Source organism: Artemia franciscana, chromosome 16 (assembly GCF_032884065.1).
Source record: "Artemia franciscana chromosome 16, ASM3288406v1, whole genome shotgun sequence".
Taxonomy (NCBI): Eukaryota; Metazoa; Arthropoda; class Branchiopoda; order Anostraca; family Artemiidae; genus Artemia; species Artemia franciscana.
This window is the reverse complement of record NC_088878.1, coordinates 7,270,947-7,294,928: the sequence shown is the minus strand read 5'-3', so window position 1 is coordinate 7,294,928 and position 23,982 is coordinate 7,270,947. Positions and strand designations below refer to the sequence as shown.

Here is a 23,982-nt window from a genome sequence, read left to right as displayed (position 1 = left end):
TGGAAAGAATGATCTGTACTCTCTCCGCTCCTTTAAGGTATCCGATTTCAATGCCACTTTGTACTGTCAATACCTAAGGATCTTTACAACAAAAACATCTGTTGTTAGTGAATACGACAAACCATGGATCTCTCCAGCTATTAAATCACTAATAAAAGAGAGGTCTCGCCTCTACTCCTCTGGTGATGTTATCAATGGCAAGAAATTGCGAAATCAAATAGTCTCTTTGGTAAAGAAAGCTAAAGCTTGCTATGGTCGTGAAATCATGCCCTACTAATTACCTACTTCAGACCCCAAAAAGTGGCAAAACACTGTGAAAAAAGTGGCCAGCTTTTGACTGCAGTGTAAAGATCAGCAATGATGATGGGTTCTTGATCAGTGCAGAAGAAGTGAGCGAATTATTCACCAATATCTGCACTACCTATCCACCTATTATGGCTGATGATAAGTCCACCATACTTGAAAAATGTGAGCCTGAGAACAACATAATAGTCAGTGAGTTCGACGTTTACACGGAATTACGGAAGATCAAACCGAATACATCTTCATACCCTGGTGAATTACCTGCCAAATTTCTACGTGAATATGCAGCCTTCATAGCATTACCACTGTCCAGTATCATAAACGAGTGTTTTGCTTCCGGCTATTTCCGATCACAGTGGAAACGGGCCTATATTAGAATTATTCCAAAAATGTGCGCCCCTAGTGCATGCGACGATCTCCGCCCAATCTCATTTACACCTTGTTTGGCAAAAGTAACTGAGGCCTTCATATTCAAGTTTCTTCTGAAACAAATTCATGGGCGTATTGATAAATTCCTGTACGGTGGGCTCCCCAAATGTGGTACTAAAATCTGCCTAGTACGGATGTTCGACTGTGTTCTCCAATGGCTCGAAAAAGGTAGCTGTTTCGTCGACATTTGCGCAGTGGATTTCAGAAAGGCATTTGACCTAATCCGCCACCTGACTACAGGCATGAATCTCCAGGAAATGGGTGCCAAACGACACACCCTTGGCCTTGTGCTTGACTTCTTAACTGGCCGAAAACAGAAAGTCTTTGCACTACAAGAAAACGATTTGGATTCATCATGGTCAGATATTTCTTGTGGGGCCCCACAAGGCACAAAATTAGCTGGAATAATTTTCCTGGCTGTAATTAATTCCCTACTTAATCATCACGACGACCGTTATAAGTTTATAGATGATCTGTCCATAGTACTTGCTTACCTGGTCGAAAACACTATCATAACAAAGCAGTTTTCAGACCAGTTATTTGATCAACTAAAGACCGAATGCTCTAGTCCTTTCGGGCTAAATAGGCATTTAGAGGAATTTCCTTATTTCACCACTATCTGTTACAAAAATACATATATTTGTACGGAGATTTAGCCTTCAAATAAACCTCCTTATTATTTAATTTTATACCACAAAGGTGGTGACTCAATAGAAAAGAAAAATTATATATATATATATATATATATATATATATATATATATATATATATATATATATATATATATATATATATATATATATATACACTAGTATACATATAGATATACATATAAATCATTATATCTTATTATATGTAAATTATATTATATAACTTACTGCACACTGTTTGCGGTGTTGAAGAAGCTCCGTTGGTGTTTGATACGCTAAAAGCTGTTCCACAAATCCTGTCTGCATACTGAGCAGCTGTATTTCCCGTTGTTCCTGTTGCGGGTGTAAATGCTCCAGGAATCTGTACATAATCAGTTGTACACACATAGGGTATCGCACCATTTGTTGTTGTAGTATAGAGACCAGAATTTGGATTATATCCAAGTGATATTGAAAAGGCTGGGTCTGTGTCACAAACGGAGTAGCATATCCCACAGTAGCCCTAAATAAATATCAAATAAATTTTTGTATGAAGAAAATACCCATCATATTTTGAAAACGTTACTTTTAAGTAAAGAGTGACAGTTTCCCGAGGATATAAGTCTTATACATAATATATGACTATAAACTTTTAAAAATTATTTCTTAAGTCGTATTTGCTTCCATTAAAAAACAGCAAAAAAGCAGCATGATTATAAGTTTGTTTAATATATTTTCAACTTCACGATATAGGTGATTATAAATTGAATCATTAATTCTATTTTGTTCCATTTATTTTCATTAAGTTCATATACAAACCTAAATTAAATGGATGTATTTTTTAACAAAGATCGTTGAAAGGAATTTAAACATAACCCCGATGTTTTTGCTTCATACCCACTGATTTTTTTTTTAATGAGAAAAATATGTAACGCAATATGAAAAGCAATATTTTAATCAAATAAAAAGGATAAAAAAAATATTTCACATATCTAAACAGCACGCCTCTAGTAGAATATGCCAAAATTATCTTTTACCTAAAATAATTCTTAAAAAATTGTATGGCTTTAAAAATCAGGAGCCTCTTCTTCGAAAATTGCCGTGGGCTCAACTAAAACCATATTAATAATATACTAAGTTTGAGTTCTATTTTCTCTTCTAAAACATAATTTTAAACATCCTTTATAATAGAGAAAATATTTCATAATTTCCTTAAAATACGTAATAGAGTAAATTTGTTGTTCTATCCAAAGATCTAATTCTTGCCAAACAGTGTTGCCAAGCATTCTTGCCAAGCTATCCGAAGATCTAATTCTTGCCAAGCAGTGTGTTACAGTGATTAAAACAGGGAAGCCAACTGACTATGTTTATTCTTCTGTATAAATGAATAAAAATAATTAAAATAAGTGTAAAAAATTAAAAGTATAGAAATTGAATAGAGTATAATTAAAAAATACGTTGTCCTACCAATAGACATCCTTAACCGGTTGCACTAATTACTTTGAAAATTACTGCACAATAACCAAATGCCTCTCCCTTTTGAGAGGGAGATCAAAATATTATTTTCTAAGAATCATTATTAGGAAGAAAATATCAACAGTTTGTTGTAACATCTGGTAAAAGAGCACATTATTCGTACAGCCTACTGATTGAAATACGGTCAGTCAGCCGTGTACCCAGAGCAATCCGTACGTAATTTCTCTGGAAAACATCTAGCGAATCTTTATCCACTTTTCGGAGCACCCTTGTTTCACAGCCACACTTGAACACTGTTGTCATTGTAGCTTCCAATATTCTAATTTTGGTTTGCAGACTTTTCTTTCTATTCTTCCAAATTTTTTTTGAACACTCTGAGCCTTGGTAATTTCACTTTTAACATCTTCACTGCTCCCACCGTCTTTACTAATAATACTACCAAGGTAACTGAAGCTCCCAACCTGATCAATTTTTTCGTTACCCAACGTATCCTTTTCATCTTCACTAATTCCTTGCCTTAGTGGCTTAGACTTCTTAACATCGATTTTAAAACCTATTCTAGCATCTTGAACTCGCAAAACCTCTAAAAACTCATTCATTTTTCTCACACTTTCATCTAGGGTGCTTACATCATTAGTGTAATCAAGGTCCTGGAGAGTTTTTCCTCCCCATTTGACTCCATGGTCTTTCATTTGCTTTCTTCTGCTCCTTAAGACAAAGTCCATCCATATAAATGGGGATAGGGCACAACCCTGCTTAACTCCTGACTTAATACAAAACCCGGTGCTAACCCCATTCCTACCTTAACCGCAACATTTTTATTCTCGTACATAGCACTAAGTGCTTCAATGTGAAATTTCTAGGGGGCGTTTCCCCCTATTTTCTAAAATAACGCAAATTTTCTCAGGCTCGTAACTTTTGATGGGTATAACTAAACTTGACGAAACTTATATATTTAAAATCAGCATTAAAATGCGATTCTTTTGATGTAGGTATTGGTATCAAAATTCCATTTTTTAGAGTTTTGGTTACTATTGAGCCGGGTCGCTCCTTACTACAGTTCGTTACCACGAACTGTTTGATTTGTATGGTATCAAACAGTTCGTGGTAACGAACTGTAGTAAGGAGTGACCCGGCTCAATAGTAACCAAAACTCTAAAAAACGGTAAAAATTTTGATACCAATAGTCACATCAAAAGAATCACATTTTAACGCTGATTTTAAATATATTAAATAAAAAGAACTAGTTTTTTCAACTGAAAGTAAGGAGCGAAATTAAAACTTAAAACGAACAGAAATTACTCCGTATATGAAATGGGTTGTCCCCTCCTCAACGCCTCGCTCTTTACGCTAAATTTTTTAATTGTTTTAAAAAGTAGAATTGTGGCAAACAGTTAAACTTTAGCGTAAAGAGCGAGGGATTGCGGAGGGGACAACCCATTTCATATACGGAGTAATTTCTGTTCGTTTTAAGTTTTAATGTCGCTCCTTACTTTCAGTTGAAAAAACTAGTTTTTTTTTATTTAATTTCTGAACGTTTTTGAATTAATACATGTTTGATTTTGGCTCTCCGCACATAAACTATTAAAATGAAATTTGCATATTAATTCTTTTTTTTGGCTAAATGGCTTTCTCTTAGTTTTGATCAGACGATTTTGAGAAATAAGGGGTGGAGAAGGAGGCCTAGCTGCCCTCCAATTTTTTGGTCACTTAAAAAGGCAACTAGATACCTTTAATTTTTAACGAACGTTTTTGTTAGTAAAAAATATACATAATTTAAGAATTAACTTACGTAACAAACTTTTATATTCTTATATTTTTATTATGTATATGAGGGGGTTTGTCCCCTCGTTAATACCTCGCTCTTTAAACTAAATCTTAAGTTTTGTCCTAATTTTTTAAGAATGACCCCTGATTTAGAAAGGCCGTAGAATAAATAGTTGAAATTACTAAAAAACACTTTAGCATAAGGAGCGAGGTATTTATCACATCCTAAATACCTCGCTCTTTATACTCAAGTATTTTTAGAACCCTCATATTCGTAATAATCTCTGTTCGTTTTATGTTTTAATGCTACTCCTTACTTTCAATAGAAAAAACTAAGTCAATAAAGTCAAACTTTAGCCTAAAGAGCGAGGCGTTGCGGAGGGGACAACCCCTTTTATATACGAAATGATTTCTGTTCGTTTTATATGGCTCCTTACTTGCAGATAAAAAAGACTTGTTTTTTTTTTGTTTAATACCATACAAGGATAAGACCTTTGCTAAAGCACTTCGATCAACAATGTCGAACGCTTGCTCATAATCTATAATACTGAGGACCAAAGGTGTTTGACAAAGGAACTTCTCAATCAAGAGTGAAGATTTGGTCGACACATCCTCTACGTTTTCTAAAACTGCACTCTTAAAACTTCTGAAAACTTTGTCTACAGCATCTCACAGTCTAAAATGAACAATCATTGCAAACAAACAAACAATAGTTACTAATATAAATGCGTAAATAAATTTAACTTACTTTCAGTTAAAAAAAACTTTTCAGCAATTTTTTTTTAATTTAGTAAAAACATCGCACAATATTACTTTGACTGCTCTTTTTTGTATTGACTCAAGCTGGTCACTTAGGTAAATAGTGTTATTGACGTGTGGGCCCTATACGGGACATGCATACTCTAAAACTGGTCGGATGTAAGTGAGATAGATTATCCTTAGAAGTGCCACTGAGAAACCAAATATAATTCCTTTTAGTAAAGCACCTAATTTGCAGTAGGCCTTATACTTTAACCGTTAGAGAAACGGGCAGTAACCATACTCTTGTTTGTAGTGAAGACACCATTAAGTAGAAGTGCATAGATCCTACCCCATGAAAACGACCACGATCTAACAACCAATCCTTAATCCAGTAATCACTTGTATTTGAATTCTGCCCTCCCAATTATTATAATAAAAAAAGCCGAACTGATTTTGCAGAACTTTGTAGCCACTTAAATAAGAGAATGATAATTCTAAGTAAGAGAATTGGTTACCGTTAGGGAAACGAGCAGAAGCCATAACGTTAGGGAAACGAGCATGGTTACCGTTAGGGAAACGGAAACGAGCAGAAGCCATATTCTTGTTTGTAGTGAAGACACCATTCTTCACTTATAATAAAAAAAAAAGCCGAACTGATTTTGCAGAACTTTGTAGCCATTTAAATAAGAGAATGATAATTCTAAGTAAGAGAATTGGTTACCGTTAGGGAAACGAGTAGAAGCCATATTCTTGTTTGTAGTGAAGACACCATTCTTCACTTATAATAAAAAAAAAGCCGAACTGATTTTGCAGATTATTGTACCCACTTCAGTAAGAGAATGATAATTCTAAGTAAGAGAATTGGTTATCTAAGAAAGGGAATGACGCTTTTACCGTTAGGAAAACGAGCAGAAGCAATATTCTTGTTTGTAGTGAAGACACCATTCATTAGAAGTACACCTCTATTCATTCGGAAAGAATTGGGCAAAAAACTTTTAGGAACGTTTTTTAATTAATTTTGTTCGTTTTTTGATTTAAAAAAGTATCAAGCTTAAAAAAATTCTCATTTTAAAATAAGATCTTTTTTCAACATTAATATTTCTTCAAAGCATCAAAACTAGTATCAAAGGAGCAATAGCAAAATATCAAGGTAAAGAAAGGATCAAAGTAAAGAAAGGATCAAAGTAAACAAAGTATCAAAGTAACAATAAGCAACTTGCACAAATTACAGCCCTTGCATCGTAAATTGAAGTTACCACATAAATCACTAAATCTAAGTGTCAAAATAAACAAAGTATGAAAGTAACATTAATTAAGCCCCGTAACTAATAGCCATTTCTCGGTGGCGAGGGGGTTCAATACGGAAGCATATTTATTTGGTCTTTGAGCTACTTTGAACCAAATGGCTTTCTCCAAATTTTGACTGAATGCCCTTTGGGAAAGTGGGGCGTCGGCTAGCTGGCGAGTGATCACTTTTGACTATTAAAAAAGAGCTAGAAGTTTTAATATCCAATCGAATGAGCCCCATCCACAGTTAATGAGACCACCACTTCCACAAAACCTTAAATACTAATAATAGGCAACTTGCATAAGTTACAATCCTTGCCTTAGGGCTAGGGAAGATTTCTCAACCCCCCTAAGTTGCAATAATTTTAATTTTGGACTATTTTGAACAAAATGGCCATTCAAAATTTGGATAAGATGCATTTGGAGAAAAAGGCACAAGGGGGACAGGTCTAGTTACTTTTTGATCACTGTTTTTGATTTTTGAAAAGGGAACTAGAAATTTCAATTTCCAATCAAATGAGCCCGCTCCGAGGCTTATACGAGCATCTATTCCATAAGAACCATATATGCCACCAGAGGATAACTTACAACGCCTACCCCCAAGCCCCGGGGGTTTACGCTGACACCTGAGTTTTTCTTATCCGATCTTTGACCTAGTTTTGACAAATGGTCTTCTCAAAATTAATATCAGATGGATTTGGTGAAAAAAGGGCGTGTAGAGGCTAGTTGCCCTCGGGTACCTTTTGACTCTTAAAAAATGAACTAGAACTTTCAATTTCCAATCAAATGAGCCCTCTCAGATGTTGCCCTCTTGTCTCTTTTGACTCTCAAAAACTGCACTAGAACTTTCGATTTCCATTCAAATAACCCCTCTCTGAAGTTTATACGAGCATCCCTTCCATAAGAACCATACATGCCCCAGGGCATAATGTACAACACCTAACCCCAGGCCCTGGGGGTCGTATTGACAAAAGAATTTTTCTTATCTGACCTTTGAACTATTCAAAACAAAATAGAAATTTCAAAAATTTATGGATGAATTTGGGGAAAAAAGGACATGAGGGGGAGAGCTAGTTGCCATCAGATCTCTTTTGACTCTTAAAAAGTAAACTAAAACTTTCAGTTTCCAATCAAATGAGCCGTCTCTGAAGTTATACGAGCATCCATTTCCTAAGAACCGTATACGCCCCCAGGACATAACTTAAAACGCCTGATTCTGTGCTCTGGGAGGGGATGTGTTGTCACCGGAGCTTTTGTTATCTAATTTTGAACTATTTTTAAAAAATGGCTATCTCAAAATTTGTATCGGATGGGACTGGTGAAAAAGGACTTGGAAGGTGGCTAGTTGCCCTCGATTTTCTTTTGATTCTCAAGAACTGAACTAGAACTTTCAATTTCTAATCAAATGAGCCCTGTCTGAAGTTTTTACGAGCGCCCCTTCCATAAGGACCATATATGCCCCCAGGGCATGACTTACAGTGCCTGCCCTCAGGTCCTGGGGGATTGCGTCGACCCTAAGGGTTTTGTTATATGATCTTTGAAGTATAATTGACAAAATGGCTATCTCATAGTTCTTGTCAGATGGGTTTGAGGAAAAAAGGCCGTGGAGGGGGGCGGAGGCTAGTTGCCCTTGGATCAATTTTGACTCTTAAAACAGGACACTAGAGCTTCCGATTTCCAATCGAATGAGCCCCCATCAAAGTTTAAGTGAGAACCCTTTCCATTTGAAGTGCCTCAGGGGAAAAAAGAACAATAAAACGTTGGAGTTGTATGGCCTTTACTTTAGGCAACAATATAGCGTTGCCTCTAAAATGGCAAATGAAAACAAGGTATAGAATAGCACTATTAAAAAACAGCAAATAAAATTGGGGCCTTACTTGTTCCATTCTAAAGCAAATCGCGTAATCCTGGTTGGCAAGATGGCGACTATTCGAGGGTGTGACCGTATCGTAGTTAAAAGATCGGATAGTTCCAGAAGCTGAAGTATAGTATTGTAGACATCCGCTTGGGGCTGAAAATTTGGACAGTATTAGACAAATTTCTTTAGTGTAAATTGTTATTCAAAAATAAAACATTATGCAGAGTATCATTGCCAATGTCTACCAAAGTAAAATATCATGATCAGTGTCATTGCCGAATCAAAATGGGTAAAAAAAAAACAAAAAAACACTAGCTTGTTTGTCGATATCAGGTCACAAGCTTTTTAGCTCTCCTGCCCGGGTTATCACTCAACTGAAATTAGTAAGTCCATGACAGGCCTCTGAGATAGCCGCCACCAGCAATGGTTAAAAGTTACTAAATATGTATCGTTCGCATCCCTCACGGTTTTATCCCCTGTAACATAATCCCCACGGCGTATCTCATGTTTTCAAAATTTTGCAGGAGAGTAAAAAGTAGGTTTTTGAATATGATGGGAAAAATTTTCTATTTAACGAAAGAGAGGAAAAATATTTTAAACGGTTAGTAGGCTCCTGAATTGGAGGCATTTTTGTTGCTTTGTTATGATACATAATAAGAACAGCCGGGAGGTCCTTTTTTCATAGGCAGATTGGATAAAAATGATAACACCTTGGTTCGTTCTCTATTAGGTTTTAGCTAATAAAAAGCCAAAGGTTTTTCCCTGCGTGAAGGCAAAAAGAGACATTATAAATGAAAAGGTTTGACTTCACAAAACTTTGTAATGTAAGCTTTTGCAGATTTTTGTAGATTTTTAGTCTTCTAGGACAGGACACATACCCATCCAGATATAATCTCCGCGGGCACCAGTTCTTTGTTAATTGGCCCTTATGAAAACATTATCGAAAATAAGGCATTTAATTCACACTTTCAACTTTGAGCCCTCCGATTCTGACATTCGTTTTTTCCTCTGTTCATATTAACACAGAGACTACACTATGATGTTAAATTCAGGGAATTGATCCTGAAATTCCTGAATCTCATTTTCCTGAATATCTGAAATTCAAATTCCTGAATATCCTGAATTTCTAAACCTCCCTAGATTTTGCTTCTAAGAATGTTATTCTTTTGAAAAAAGGGAGTCCATAAAAAGAGCGTAATTTTGTGGGCAAGGTAACCCTCTAGGCTTAAAGAAATTACGTTAGACAGGGACTGAAGAGAATTCCTTTTTCTACCATGTTCTAAGGTAACATTTTTGTTTTCACATATTTTTGTTAATTTTTGAACTTTAAAAAAGACTGTTTTCTGACTTTTCATGTTTCATAAATGAAAACGCTCTTTAATTCAAGCTGTACGTTTTTATTGTAATAACATAAACAAAAAAGAAAAAAAACAATAAAAAAATTACTGATAGACAGATTAATACATAGCCTACTGATATTCATTCCTTAAATCCCAGTTATTCTGGTTTTTTTAATACTATAAAAGGGAAAATCTTTGAAATGTGTTTTGCTTTCAGTAAAACGCATATTACGTAATGGTCCTTAGAAGGTTTAGGGAGGCTTTGCCTTACTCTTAAGTGTGGTAATTTGTATTGTTTTTATTTTATTGATTTAATTTCTTGATTATTTAATGCAATTTATGTTCATTTTGGGTTTTGTCTATTTATTGATAGCAATTTATGTATGTTAAACGTATGAATTTGTTAATTGACTTTATTTCTGCTCGTGTATACACATCTCTTGTGTATAAATACTTTTCCTTAAATTCATTTCTACTTGTTTTTATTGACATTTTTTTCTATTGGTCAACAAAAATAACATTTGTAAAGCTTTTTTTTTCAACTTATCCCCTTAAGAATCAAGATTTTTGCTTACTATTTATACTCTCGACAAGATCATAAAACAAATTTTAATTTTAGTTGCAATATGGAACTTTAGGTGGATGAGCGTGGGGATGTTATTGAAACAAATGGAATAAAAATCTGCACAATCTTTGTGCTTCCATGGATCTGAAGATATTTTGAGCCCCAAAATGTTAAGACTTTGGCTATAGGCAACTATTAATTGACCATTGTGTAACATATTGTACTTAACACTTGCTTTTGTAAGAGAATTTAATTTTTAGCTCATTTATTAAAATGTGTTATGATTTGTTGTGTGTTTACGGCCAGAAAATTTTAAATAATCAAAGGAAAAAAAAATAATTTTTCATGCTTACAATTAATGCAGTGATAATTTATTCAAACAATTTTAGTCCTTGATGCGCTGCCCTTGGTCCCCTTAGTCAAAATTTGAAATATACTCGATTTGATCTTCAGTTGTGTTCCTTAACTTAAGCTGTTAATTATCCCTAGCCACACCTGTCACCATACATAGCCATACATAGATGTCGCAGGTACTCTGTTTTGACAACGGAGATGGACAGAGTGTCTTATAATTTAGTTCAATATATCACACATAATTCCCTGAAAGTTTCAACTGAGTGTCCTTATTTATTCCTGAGATTTCGCACGCCATTTTGACCATTAGAAGCGCTTAGTGTCTTTGATTATAAACTGGAAGTTTCAACTTCATTTCCTTAGCTGTTCCTGAAATACTACAGAAATACCTTTTGACAACATGGCTGCACAGAGCGTCTTTTGATTTAGAACAAACCCCCAGCATTCCCTAAAATTTTTAACTGAATACACTTAACCGTTCCAAGCTTGTTGCAGATATTCCATTTTGAAAAGAAAGACGTACGCAGTGTTTTTTTTTATTTTTTTTAGCATACCCTGTTTTCCAATCCAATGAGCCCCAACCGAAGTTTCTGCGACTAATCCTTCCAGATGACGTGGCCTGGCGAAAAACCGATAACAAAGTAAGCCGCATCGCCCTTTACTTAGGCACGGCTATTACACTACCTATCATTCGTCATATTAGCGCTAGAGTAAATTGTCATATTGCACCAAAGAATGGCACCAAGACTGGCCATTTTGATGACCTTTTCACCCTTGTATTCTTCCATCTATATTATTGACTTCTTTTTTCTTAGCACAACACTTACCTGTGAGCATTGAATTACACGGAATTTGTGATATTTTTATATTCCAATATCTTTGTCCTGAAGTTACCAGTGGCTGACCTGCTGGCCCATCATTAGCACCCAAAGTAAAACTCAGAGTGAACGAATTTTGTCCAGTCGTCATGTCCAGGTACACTGCGAAAAAGTTAAAATAAACTTACATGAATACTTTAGCAATAACAATTTGTTTACAGCAGTAACAAGTTACTTAAATCACTTAATTACTTTAATTAAAATGTCGTGCAAAAATACCCAAATTATATATTTTCGATATGTTTTTCCGGTTCTGGATTTTGTCACAGAAGATTCAAGTTACGGGCACACGGCTGAAACAAGAATGACGCATGGTTAAATACATGTAAAATTTATAATTTGGGCTACATGTTTGTAAATTAAGGGTGGGTGGTTGGGGGTAAAGTATAGTGGAGCTCAGTCAAAATGTGTTAACTACGATTATTCTGCATATTCTGAAGATACCTGCTAATCTGCTAATACCTGTACTCCTTCACCCAAGTACTGCATCACAAGTATACTGTGAAGTTCCACAAGAATCTGTTTTGGGGCCACTTTTATTTCTAGTATATGTTGATATGCTAAGATTTTACCTTCCTGGTGTAGTTCTTACTACATTTGCAGACGACACAGCAAAAACAATTGCAGAGCCAAAACTTTTAGATCTCGTAGTTTGCGCAAATCGTGTCCTGCAGTACTTAAATGTATTTACTAGTCTGAGTTCTTTAAGCGTTAATTATATGATTTTTAGCCGTACTGGTGTTGTTATAAATTCTTTGAAAAGTATTACTTTGGTGATGCAATAATTAATCAAGTTTTTGAAACAAAGTATTTGGGATTTTTTTGTTGACTGTAATTTGAATTGGAAAAACAAAATGAAATTATGTCGTACAAGGCAGCAAGGGGCTTAGGTTTACTTCGTCGTTTTCGTATTTTTCCCCAGTTTCTGTTTTAAAGATTATTCATGGCGCGATTATTCAACCTTATATTGCATATGGGTGTGCCCTTTGGGCAAGCAATTTTTATGCTAACAATAGAAGAATCCAGACAATTCAGAATAAAGCAGTTCGTCTTCTGGGAAAATGGTCTAATTTTAGTGATACACATATTTGTTATTCCCGTTTTAAAATTCTTAATTTTTGTCAGTTACGGGATCACCAGTTATTAGCACTGGTATACAATTTTTCAATGGTGTTTCACCAGCTTGTTCTGTGGATATTTTTTCAACTAATTCTGATTATCATTCTTATCATACTAGAAATGTCGGTAAGCTAGTATCTGAGATAAGAAAAACAGTGAGATCAGCTCATGTGTTTCGCCATGTGAGTGCAAGCCTCTGGAATAGCCTCCCAGACTGTATTAGGGACTCTGAATCAGTTTCTTTATTTAAAACATAAGTCAAAAAGTTCCAACTTGGTCGTGATGGAGGGTGAGAGTGGTTTTCTTGCAAGGGCTTAGTTGTTTTTATGGCACTTGGTACCTACTTAGTGACATGAACGCAAATTCTGCGTCGGTCGGTCTGTCTGTCCCGCTTTTGCTTAGTTTAGGCACTTAGGTAAGCTAGGACGATGAAATTTGGCAGGCGTATCAGGAACCAGACGAGAATAAATTAGAAATTGTTATTTTTCCCGATTAGATCATCTCGGGCGGAGTGGGGGGGAGGACAGTAAATCGGAAAAACTAGAAAAAATGAGGTATTTTTAACTTACGAACGGATGATCGTATTTTAATGAAGTTTGATTTTTGGAAGGATATCGTGTCTCAGAGCTCTTATTTTAAATCTCGACCGGATCCGGTGACATTGAGGGGAGTTTGAGGGGGAACCTAAAATCTTGGAAAACGCTTAAATTGCAGGGATCGAGATGAAACTTGGTGGGAAAAAGATGCACAAGTCCTAGATACGTGATTGACATAACTGGAACGCATCCTCTCTCTTTGGGGGAGTTGGGGGGGGGGGTAATTCTGAAAACTGGAAAAAATGAGGTATTTTTAACTTACGAAGGAGTGATCGGATCTTAATAAAATCTGATGTTTGGAAGGATATCGCGTCTCAGAGCTGCTATTTTAAATCCTGATCGGATCCAGTGACATTGGGGGAGCTGAGGGGGACCTAAAATCTTGGAAAACGCTTAGAGTGGAAGGATCGGGATGAAACTTGTTGGGAAAAATAAGCACAAGTCTTAGATACGTGATTGACACAACCGGAACGGATCCACTCTCTTTGGGTGAGTTGGGGGGGGGGGGTAATTCTGAAAACTAGAAAAGATGAGGTATTTTTAACTTTCGAAGGAGTGATTGGATCTTAATGACATTTTATATATAGAAGGATCTCGTACCTCAGATACCTTATTTTAAATCCCGACTGGATCGAGTGTCACTGGGGGGAGAAGAAACCAGAAATCTTGGAAAACACTTAAAGCGGAGAGATCAGGATGAAACTTGGAGGGAAGAATAAGCACAAGTCCAAGATACGTGACTGACATAACCTGACCAGATCCGCTCTCTGTGATGGATTGTTTTTTTTTTTGGGGGGGGGGAATAACTCGAAAAAATTAGATAAAATAAGGTATTTATAACTTACGAACGGGTGATCAGATCTTAAAGAAATATGACATTTAGAAGGATCTTGTGCTTTAAGACTCTCATTTTGAATCCTGGCCAGATATTGTGACATTGGGGGGAGTTGGAGGGGGAAATCAGAATTCTTGGAAAAGTAAAAATCGAGGTATCTTACGAATGGGAGATCAGATCTTAATGAAACTTGATATATAGAAGAATCTTATGCCTCAGATGCTCCATTTTCAATTCAAATCGGATCCGAGGACATAGAGGACTGGAGGGGGGAAATAGAAATCTTGAAAACCGGAAATCTTGGAAAACACTTATAGTGGAGAGATCGGGATGAAACTTGATGGGAAGAAAAAGCACAAGTTATCGATACGTGACTGACACAATTGGAACGGATCCATTCTCTTTGGGGGAGCTGGGGATTGTTAATTTGGAAAAATTAGAATAATTGAAGTAATTTAACTTACGAACAGGTGACCAGAACTTAATTAAATTTGATATTTAGAAGTAAATCATGTTTCAGAGCTCTTATTTCAAATCCTGACCAGATCTGTTAAAATTGGGGGGAGTTGCAGGGGGAAACTGGAAATCTTGGAAAACGCTTAGAGTGGAGAGATCGGGATAAAAATCGGTGGGTAGAATAATCAAATGTTTTAGATATGTGATTGACATAACCGGACTGGATCTACTCTCTTTAGGGGAGTTAGGGGATGGGGTTCAGTGCTTTGGCGAGTTTGGTGCTTCTGGACGTGCTAGGACGATGAAAATTGGTAGGCGTGTTAGGGACCTGCACAAATTGACTTGATAAAGTCACTTTCCCCAACTCGACCATCTGGGAGGGGGGGGAGGCTGAAGGGAGAGTAAAAATTAGAAAAATTGAGGTAATTTTCAACTTACAAGTGGGAGATCGGATCTAAATGAATTTTGATATTTAGAAGGACCTCGTGACTTGGAGCTCTTATTTTAATACACGACCGATATTAAGCCTATCATTTTCCTTTTAAATCAATCTATTGATTCTTAGAATTTTGCTAGAGCTCATACCCTATGAGGTCTTGGCTCTTGGCTCTTCCGGCCTCGTGACAAGTGCCATATGAGCTCGTAGCTCCTGTTTCTCTCTCTCTTTCTTCTTTTTATTATTTTCTTCGTTTTTCTTTGATATTCATTTATATGTTATTGATAATGTCAATTAATTAAATAGTAGTGGCTATGTTTGTTAATTGGTTTTGTTGTTGCGAAATTAATAAAGCTTTTCTCTCTCTATCAAATTAAAATTCTAAAAGTTAATTAAAAAAGCCCCGTTTGAAAAGTTATTGTCTAAACCAAGAAATCCCTTGAGGGTTGTACGCATGGGGGAAATGCAGATTATTATCTGATTTGATCCTAGATAACAAATATTCATAATTATTAATCCAGACATTGTCTATTATGCAGGGGGGGATACATTCGTACCATTCATTGTGTTATTCTTTTCTTGGATACCGGAAGGCACAAGTTCCTTTGAATCCTGAAACTTACAATAATCTAACCCCTACATTACATACAGGGAGACCCTAATGAACCATGCATTTTATTATTTTGTTTTTTTAAGGTACTATAAATAGAAAACTACTATCCTAACTTTAGATGCCTTTAGGTTATATATATATATATATATATATATATATATATATATATATATATATATATATATATATATATATATATATATATATATATTAATAATCAAAATGCCACATTGCATAAAGGAAGATGCACCTGTTTTAGGGGTACCTGAATAAGCAAGATACTACCCTGACTTTGGACTCATTTGGGTCCTTGAATAATTTAACCACTAACCCAATTTAAGATAAAACAGAGCACCAACCTAGGTTCCGGAGGTCTGATTTTAGTAAGAGCCATAGTATGACTGGAGAGATTGGGGACCCGGACACAGTTTTTTCTTCTAATCCAAAGCTCTAGTTTCGACTTCATCGTAAAATGCGTATCCATAAAATGCTTAGTACTTTCCAAATTTATTTTCTAATTTTTACTAAAAAAAAAAAAAAGAAAAAAAATCTTCTTTTTTAAATCCTCCAAAAGAGCCCCTCCCCACGGGTCTGGTTTGAACGGCTCTATTGTTGGTTCAAACTTCATACCAAACCATTAGGTTCTTACTTCCTTTTTTAACCATCCATATAAGTAGAAAAAGGACTTCAGCTACATAAAATGACAATAAAAGCATTAAAATGACACCCAATTCACCGTAGTCCATATGAGGTAAGATTTTGGTCAAAGACTAATCCTCCGTCGACTCTTTCTGTGCCTCCCAAATTTTGCGGGCAAGGAAGTTTAAAAACCGCATCGCTTGCACTGATGTCTGGCTGACCTTAAATCTCTGGAAATTCAAATTTTCCCATGAGAGAAACCTTGAAATAACATGATTGACACTTCGTATCTGAGTAAAGTAAAATATCTCTGCGCTATGCTAGTCCAGCGCAAACTTCACAAAAATAAAATTGTTTGCAATCGCTGAGATCAGATCATAGGGCTTGGTATCTTTCATTTCATCGTAATGAAGCGATTCAGCACTCCAAACACCAATCTCCAAATCTCCAAATAAAGAAGTTCACTGTCACTGTTTTCGACAATTTCTAGAGACCGTCCAGCTTTCTCTTTTGTCGTCCTCTTCACTTTTGATTTTCTCGTTTTTCTCCATTTCCACTTTTTCAGGTATGTCAGTAACTATTCAGGTGTGGAAATGGTTGCAGGCCTGTCGCCCCAAAACAGTGGAGAAATCTTGGAAAAAATTGAACATGTTCATAAGTGACTATTGGTCTTCCTTCGATTTGAGTGGCCTCGGAAAATCTTAGAGACTTTTGTTCACTTGGACGCTTTGGTTTTTGTAAAACAATATTTATGAAAGTCACAAAACGTCGTTGAATTTTAATCGAAAGCTAAAAAGCCGAAAAAAAGAAGAAAACTTTCATCAAATCAAATAACGTTTAAATATCGACTATTTAAAAGCCTTTTAATTAGTAGATTTAAACCTAATTTCCATTAAACTCGATATACTTCAATTAAAACCTCGATTTAAGAAGCTTAAATATTCAAATACTTGACTTACTATGTTGGTTAGTATTCAAGCCACAAATAGCTGGAACATTGTTGGAAGCCCCAGAAACGGTGAAAGTGTCTGTTGTACATTGTGTTGCCAGAATTGTGTTTGTTGAACTTTGTACTTCAGGCTGAGCTATTCCAAATGCCAAGAAATCCAACCTGTGAGATGGAAATTATAAACAGTAAGGATGAAACAGCATTCTCTTTCCAATTTCGATTTCCTCTGATTCCAATTTCCAGTACCTCCCTTTCCAAACTCCTTTTCCAATATAGAAATTAAGAATTTATTTGAAATGATGGATTTTTTATAGAATACTACTAAAATGAATACCAAGCGAATATTTTACCAAATGCTCAATAACTGTCCTCTCCTCAGCGAAATATAAGAGAAAACGAAAACAAAACGTTAAATAAAAAAAAAATCTGTTTATGTTTAAGAAAACTTTTCTGTAAAAAGAAATAAAGAAATTAATAAATCTTTAGCTTGATCATTTTGTAAAAGGTCAGCTAAGTCTTGCCAAACACGAATTTTATAAAACGGGGTTATTTTTAATTACTAAAATGATATTAAGGCTTAGAAACCAAGAGGATTGTTCAATATAAGAGCCCCCCCCCCCTATTTTCAGCTCCAATAACTTCCCTTCTTTACGTTAAGTTTCATATCATGAGAATAACAAACGTTGTTTATGAGTAATTGCAAATTTTTATTTACTAATTGAATTTAAAATTAAAGATATGGTAAAAGACTTATGATGTAACCAAATTCTCATTGTGTTTGAGCATTCATTTTTAGAGCATTGGGGCACAAGGCTAAGACTTTAGCCTAGACAGCGGGATTTAAGGGGAGGGGTATCCCCCACATATATGGAAGAGTTTATTTTTGTTTTAAATTTGAATGTAGCTCTTTATTTTTATTTGAAAAATTACTTTCATTAGTTTCTGAGCGCTTTTAATGCCATACCCACGATTACTTTAAGCACAAGGAGGCCTACCATCCCTTAAACCCACCTCTTTACATTAAAGCTTAACTCTGGTAGAACAATGCTTCGATTAAAAAGCTCATTTACAGTTTTTTTTCTAATAGGGATTAGGATAGGGATAGGGATCCCGCAAAAAAGGAAATTTATATCATCCTAAACACCCACGCTACACACTTTAATGTTATGTTCATCCATGTAAATTTCTTCCTAAAAACAAAGGTAGTTAGAGGGGGTAATGTTTATGTTAACGGATAACTCAGATACATAAGAGTCAAACTTACCTCTATAAGCTGAATTGTATTCTGAATCCAAATTTAACATTCATTTGTGTTGGAAAAAAAATTTCCCCCCACTCCTATATATATCCATCCAGGGCATATTGCAATTCTGGGTATATATTTGCAAATTTAGAGGGGGTGGGGGTAAAGTTCATTTCTGACGCAAATGAATCTTAAATTTGAATTCAGGATACAATTCTGACTAGAGAAGGAAGTTTGAACCTTACCACCCCCCCCCTTTCCCCCACCCCTATATATACCAATTCAGGGCATATTCTAGTTCTGAGTATATATTTCCAAATTTGGAGGAGGTGGGGATAAAGTTCATTTCTGACGCAAATGAATCTTAAATTTGAATTCAAAATACAATTCTGACTATAGAAGGAAGTTTGAACTTTACCAACCCCCCCCCCCCTGATATGCAAATATATACACTGAATTGATATATATATATATATATATATATATATATATATATATATATATATATATATATATATATATATATATATATATATATATATATATATATATATATATATATATATATATATAAAGTTCATTTCCAATGCAAATGGATGTTAAATTTGGATCCAAGATGCAATTCTGACTACAGGAGGTGGTTTGTTTCTTTGCTATCTGAATAATCCACTAACATAAACATTACCCATCAGAGGTTTAAATCTGTACCCATCTGGACGTCCATTCAGTTCATCTGATTCACCTGTCGTACAGACCTTCAAAATCTAGACTAAATTGCTTTAATGAGGCTCTTTCAATATTAACCGAATGACTGGTTGGATACAATTTTAGCACTTTTTTTTTAGCCTTTGCTGCCCGCCTCTATGGTTTGATATGCTGGTCAATGAGCTGCAAGAATGCTTAGTGTTGAAAAATATATCCCGAACGAGTGAGCCTGGGAGGCTTACCATGAATTTATTGTCAAAGTCCTTACACGGTCTTGCTGATGAGTGGCAGTTCTTGTCATAATAAAAGATAAAGCACTTGACATATAGAAATCACAGCCATGGCCATCGTCATACAAATTTTTATGTTGATTCGAGATATCACAGAGTCAAACTAAAACCTAAGACATTAAAATATCCAACTATCTGTAAGAAAAATAAAATATAAAAAATATATGAAGTAAGAAAAAGTATGATATTTGGACGAGTAGGCATAAGCCTACTCGTCCAAATGTTTCTTCAAAAAGCGATGTTTTTTTTTAAGTACAAATGTTTGAATTTTTACGGGCGAAATGCGTTATAGAATGAAATTATTAGTTTCGCTTATTTACTTCGACGGTTTTATGTTGCAACACTAAGAAAATTGAGGCACTGGCCGAAGAACTTCATTATTTTGAAACAAACAAAAGGAAAACTCTAGGAAATTGCGGTCATCAGACATGAATAGACTTAGGAAATACCCAAAGGGCAAAATATGCTTGATTTTGATGTACGTGGCACTTGAATCACACATTCTACATTTAGAATAAAGCATTGGTATATCACTTTGCTACTTACCTTACTTGACAAATGTCCGAGGAGCATTTGTTCACGGTAAGTGAGCACTGTCGAGACCCCGAGACATTTGCTGGATACCCTGGATTTTGAAAATATGTGCAGTTCTTATTCGTAGATGATCCACACGTCTGAGTAGCAACTGAAAATACAATGCATTTAGAACATCCTGTGAAAAAAAGTCAATGAAATATATATCATCAATTTAAAATTAGCTAAAATGGTAGATATTTGGCAGGAACACAAGTAAGAACATATTTTAAAGGAAATAGACAATGCATAGGATCATATTATGGGAAACTAAGGAAATATATTGCTGCTACTACTAACAATTCACTGCAGCACCAAGTGCCCTGAGATCCAAATAAATATGAACATTCTTCCTCCACTTCAATCCAAATGATTATCAGAAAAATTTTAAGAGTCTTAAGACTCCTTTAGGGGGAGGTCACACAAGAACTATCTCCTTTTCCCCCTCAAGACTCCGCAACCGTTGTATTATGGTTGCATAGTCCCTAAAAGAGTCTTAAGATTCTTTTAGTGGAGGTTACACAAGAACTATCTCCTTTTCCCCCTCAAGAATATGCAACCTTTGTATTATGGTTGCATAGGCCCTAAAAGAGTCTTAAGACTCTTTTAGAGGTAGGTTACACAAGAACTTTTCCCCGTCAAGACTATGCAACCTTTGTATTATGGTTGCATAGTCCCTAGAAGAGTCTTAAGACTCCTTTAGGGGGAGGTTACAATAGTATCTCCTTTTCCCCTTCAAGACTATACAACCTTTGTATTATGGTTGCATAGTCCCTAAAAGAGTCTTAAGACTTTTTAGGGGGAGGTTATAATAGAACTATCTCCTTTTCCCCCTCAGAACTATGCAACCTTTGTATTATGGCTGCATAGTCCCTAAAAGAGTCTTAAGACTCTTTTAGGGGGAGGTTACACAAGAACTATCTCCTTTTCCCCTTCAAGACTATGCAACCTTTGTATTATGGTTGCATAGTCCCTAAAAGAGTCTTAAGGCTCTTTTAAGGGGAGGTTACAATAGAACTATCTCCTTTTCTCCCTCAAGACTATGAAACCTTTGTATTATGGTTACATAGTAAGAATCTTTTAGGGGGAGGTTACAATAGAACTATCTCCTTCTCTCCCTCAAGACTATGCCACCCGTTCAAAAACATTGATTCCTTGACTTTTCAGGAGCTTTAAGTTGGTTTTTCCCAGTCCTTTAGCATCAACTTGACCAGAATTTGAGTTTCCTTGCTTGTATTGCGTTTATCTGACACACAGTTACGAATGGGACTGCAAGAGAAACATAAATTTTTTTTGGACGAAAAATTGAAGGCTACTTTGTATAGTGCCCGAATACAATGCCAGTGCAATGTTACTTCGAATACAGTTAACCAAGAAAGAGCTAGGTATTGACTCGTAGAGCGAATGCTTTTCATAATTTCGTCATGATAACAACATTATCGAATACCTTATGACAACAAAGTGTGACTTTAGCGTCATTTCTTGAGTGTATTAATTAAAAAAAAAGTTTTTTTTAAACTGAAAGTAAGGAGCAACATTAAAACTTAAAACGAACAGAAATTACTTCGTATATGAAGGGACAGCTTCCTCATCAACGCCCCGCTCTTTACGCTAAAGTTTGACTCTTTCTCTCAACTCTACTTTTTAAAACAGTGAAAAGCTTTAGCGTAAAGAGCAGGGCGTTGATGAGGAAGCAGCCCCTTTCATATACGAAGTAATTTCTGTTCGTTTTAAGTTTTAATGTTGCTTCTTACTTTCAGTTAAAAAAATTGTTTTTTTATTTAATTTTTGAACTGTTTTGAATCAATGCATTTTTTGATTTTGGCTCTCCGCGGAAGAATAATTAAAACGAAATTTCCATTTTTATTTTTTTTTGGCTAAATGGCTTTCTCATAGTTTTGATCGAATGATTTTGAGAAAAAAATGAACGGGAGAGAAAGCCTAGTTGCCCTCCGATTTTTTGGTTTACTTAAAAAGGCAACAAGAGCTTTTAATTTTTTACGAATGTTTTTATTAGTAAAAGATATACATAACTTATAAATTAGCTTACGTGACGAAATTTTGTATTCTCATGTATTTATTACATATATGAGGGGGTTCACCCCCTCGTCAGTACCTCGCTCTTTACACTAAAGCTTAAATTTTGTCCCAATTCATTAAGAATGACCCCTGAATCACAAAAGCCGTAGAATAAATAGTTGAAATTACTAAAAATACTTTAGCGTAAAAAGCGAGGTATTAGGAGGAGGTGACAACCTCATATGCGTAATAATTTCTGTTCGTTTTAAGTTTTAATGCTGCTCCTTACTTCCAGTTGAAAAAACGTTTTCATATTTATTTTATCATTGTTTTTTTTTAATAATGCTAGAAAATCATGAGCTTTGTTCATGAAAATTTTCTTCCCCCATGACGAATTCCTCGATGGAAAGTTCCCCAACATATCCCCTTCTCAACCCCTCCCCCAACCAAAAAATCCCCCTGAAAACGCCTGTACACTTCCAAATAACCATTACTATATGTAAGCACTGGTCAAAGTTTGTAACTCGTAGCCCCTCCCACGGGGACAGTGGGGGAGTAAGTCATCCCCAAAGACATAGTTATAAGGTTTTTCGACTACGCTGAACAAAATTACTACCTCAGAATTTTTATCAGTTGACATTGGGAAAATAATTAGCGTGGGAGGGGGCCTAAGTTCCCTCCAAATTTTTTGGTCACTTAAAAAGGGCACTAGAACTTTTCATTTCCGTTAGAATGAGCCCTCTCGAAAAATTCTAGGACCACTGGGTCGATACGATCACCCATGGAAAAAAAACAACAAACAAACAAACAAATAAACAAGCATCCGTGATCTGCCTTCTGACAAAAAATACAAAATTCCACATTGTGTAGATGGGAGCTTGAAACTTCTACAGTAGGGTTCTCTGATACGCTGAATCTGATGGTGTGATTTTCGTTAAGATTCTATGACTTTTAGGGGGTATTTCTCCCTATTTCCTAAAATAAGGCAAATTTTCTCAGGCTAATAACTTTTGATGGGTAGGACTAAACTTGATGAAACTTATATATTTAGAATCAGCGTTAAAATACAATTCTATTGATGTAGCTATTGGTATCAAAATTCCGTTTTTTATAGTTCTGGTTACTATTGAGCTTGGTCGCTCCTTACTACAGTTCTTTACCACGAATTGTTATATTATCACTACAGTACCGTTGCAATCTTTTCTTAAAACATTTTTTTTTACGGCCGAAATATTTGGCAGCAAAATAAATAATTTTTTTGCTGCCTGTAAAACTTTGGGTTCCTACAACTCTCAAATATTCTTCAAGTTCTTTCTTACTGTTGTGTATTCCTTGACTAGAGACTACGTTCTATTAAAATTGAATCCTGACCAGAGAAAAAGCTATTTCTAATTTTGGAGCTGAGGTCCAAATTCATCAATCCTCCCTGCTCCCCACTCATACATTTTAAAGCTTGGTAATTATAATATTTGATCAGAGACTATTACGAGAAACAACTTTTGAGCTTCTAATCGGCACTAGTTTAAAAAAATTATCTTAGCTCTTGATAATTAGCTTTTGGTGAGTTGAGTCGAACAGGTCTTGATTTAGCTGAAGGTTGACTTACATGACTGTTGAGTTGAAGAGGGTTTGAGTTAAATGGGGATAAGCAAAACGAGAGTGGAGTTGTATGGGGATTGATTTAAACAGGATTACAGTTGAATGAGGGTTGAGTTGTACGAGGGTTCAGTTAAATGGGGTTTTGTTCAATGAGGTTGAGTTCCGCGGGGGTTGAGTTGAACGGGATTTTATTTAAGCGGAAGTTGATCTATACAGGGTTGGGCTAAACGGGGCTCAGTTGAAAGAGGGTTCGGTTAAATGGTTCATTTACATGGGACTCAG

The 23,982-nt window shown here is 35.5% G+C and overlaps 1 protein-coding gene across 1 annotated transcript in view; it reads right to left on the bottom strand.

The window, feature by feature from the left end:
• LOC136036987 (uncharacterized) overlaps window positions 1-23,982 on the bottom strand; it is a 54,801-nt gene that overhangs the window by 5,204 nt on the left and 25,615 nt on the right. The window contains exons 4-8 of the mRNA XM_065719390.1: window positions 20,056-20,194; window positions 17,282-17,433; window positions 11,578-11,730; window positions 8,511-8,644; window positions 1,612-1,885 (exon numbers count right to left, since the gene is read on the bottom strand). Of these exons, the coding sequence (XP_065575462.1) occupies window positions 1,612-1,885; window positions 8,511-8,644; window positions 11,578-11,730; window positions 17,282-17,433; window positions 20,056-20,194 (852 nt within the window). The remainder of the gene's footprint in view (window positions 1-1,611; window positions 1,886-8,510; window positions 8,645-11,577; window positions 11,731-17,281; window positions 17,434-20,055; window positions 20,195-23,982) is intronic.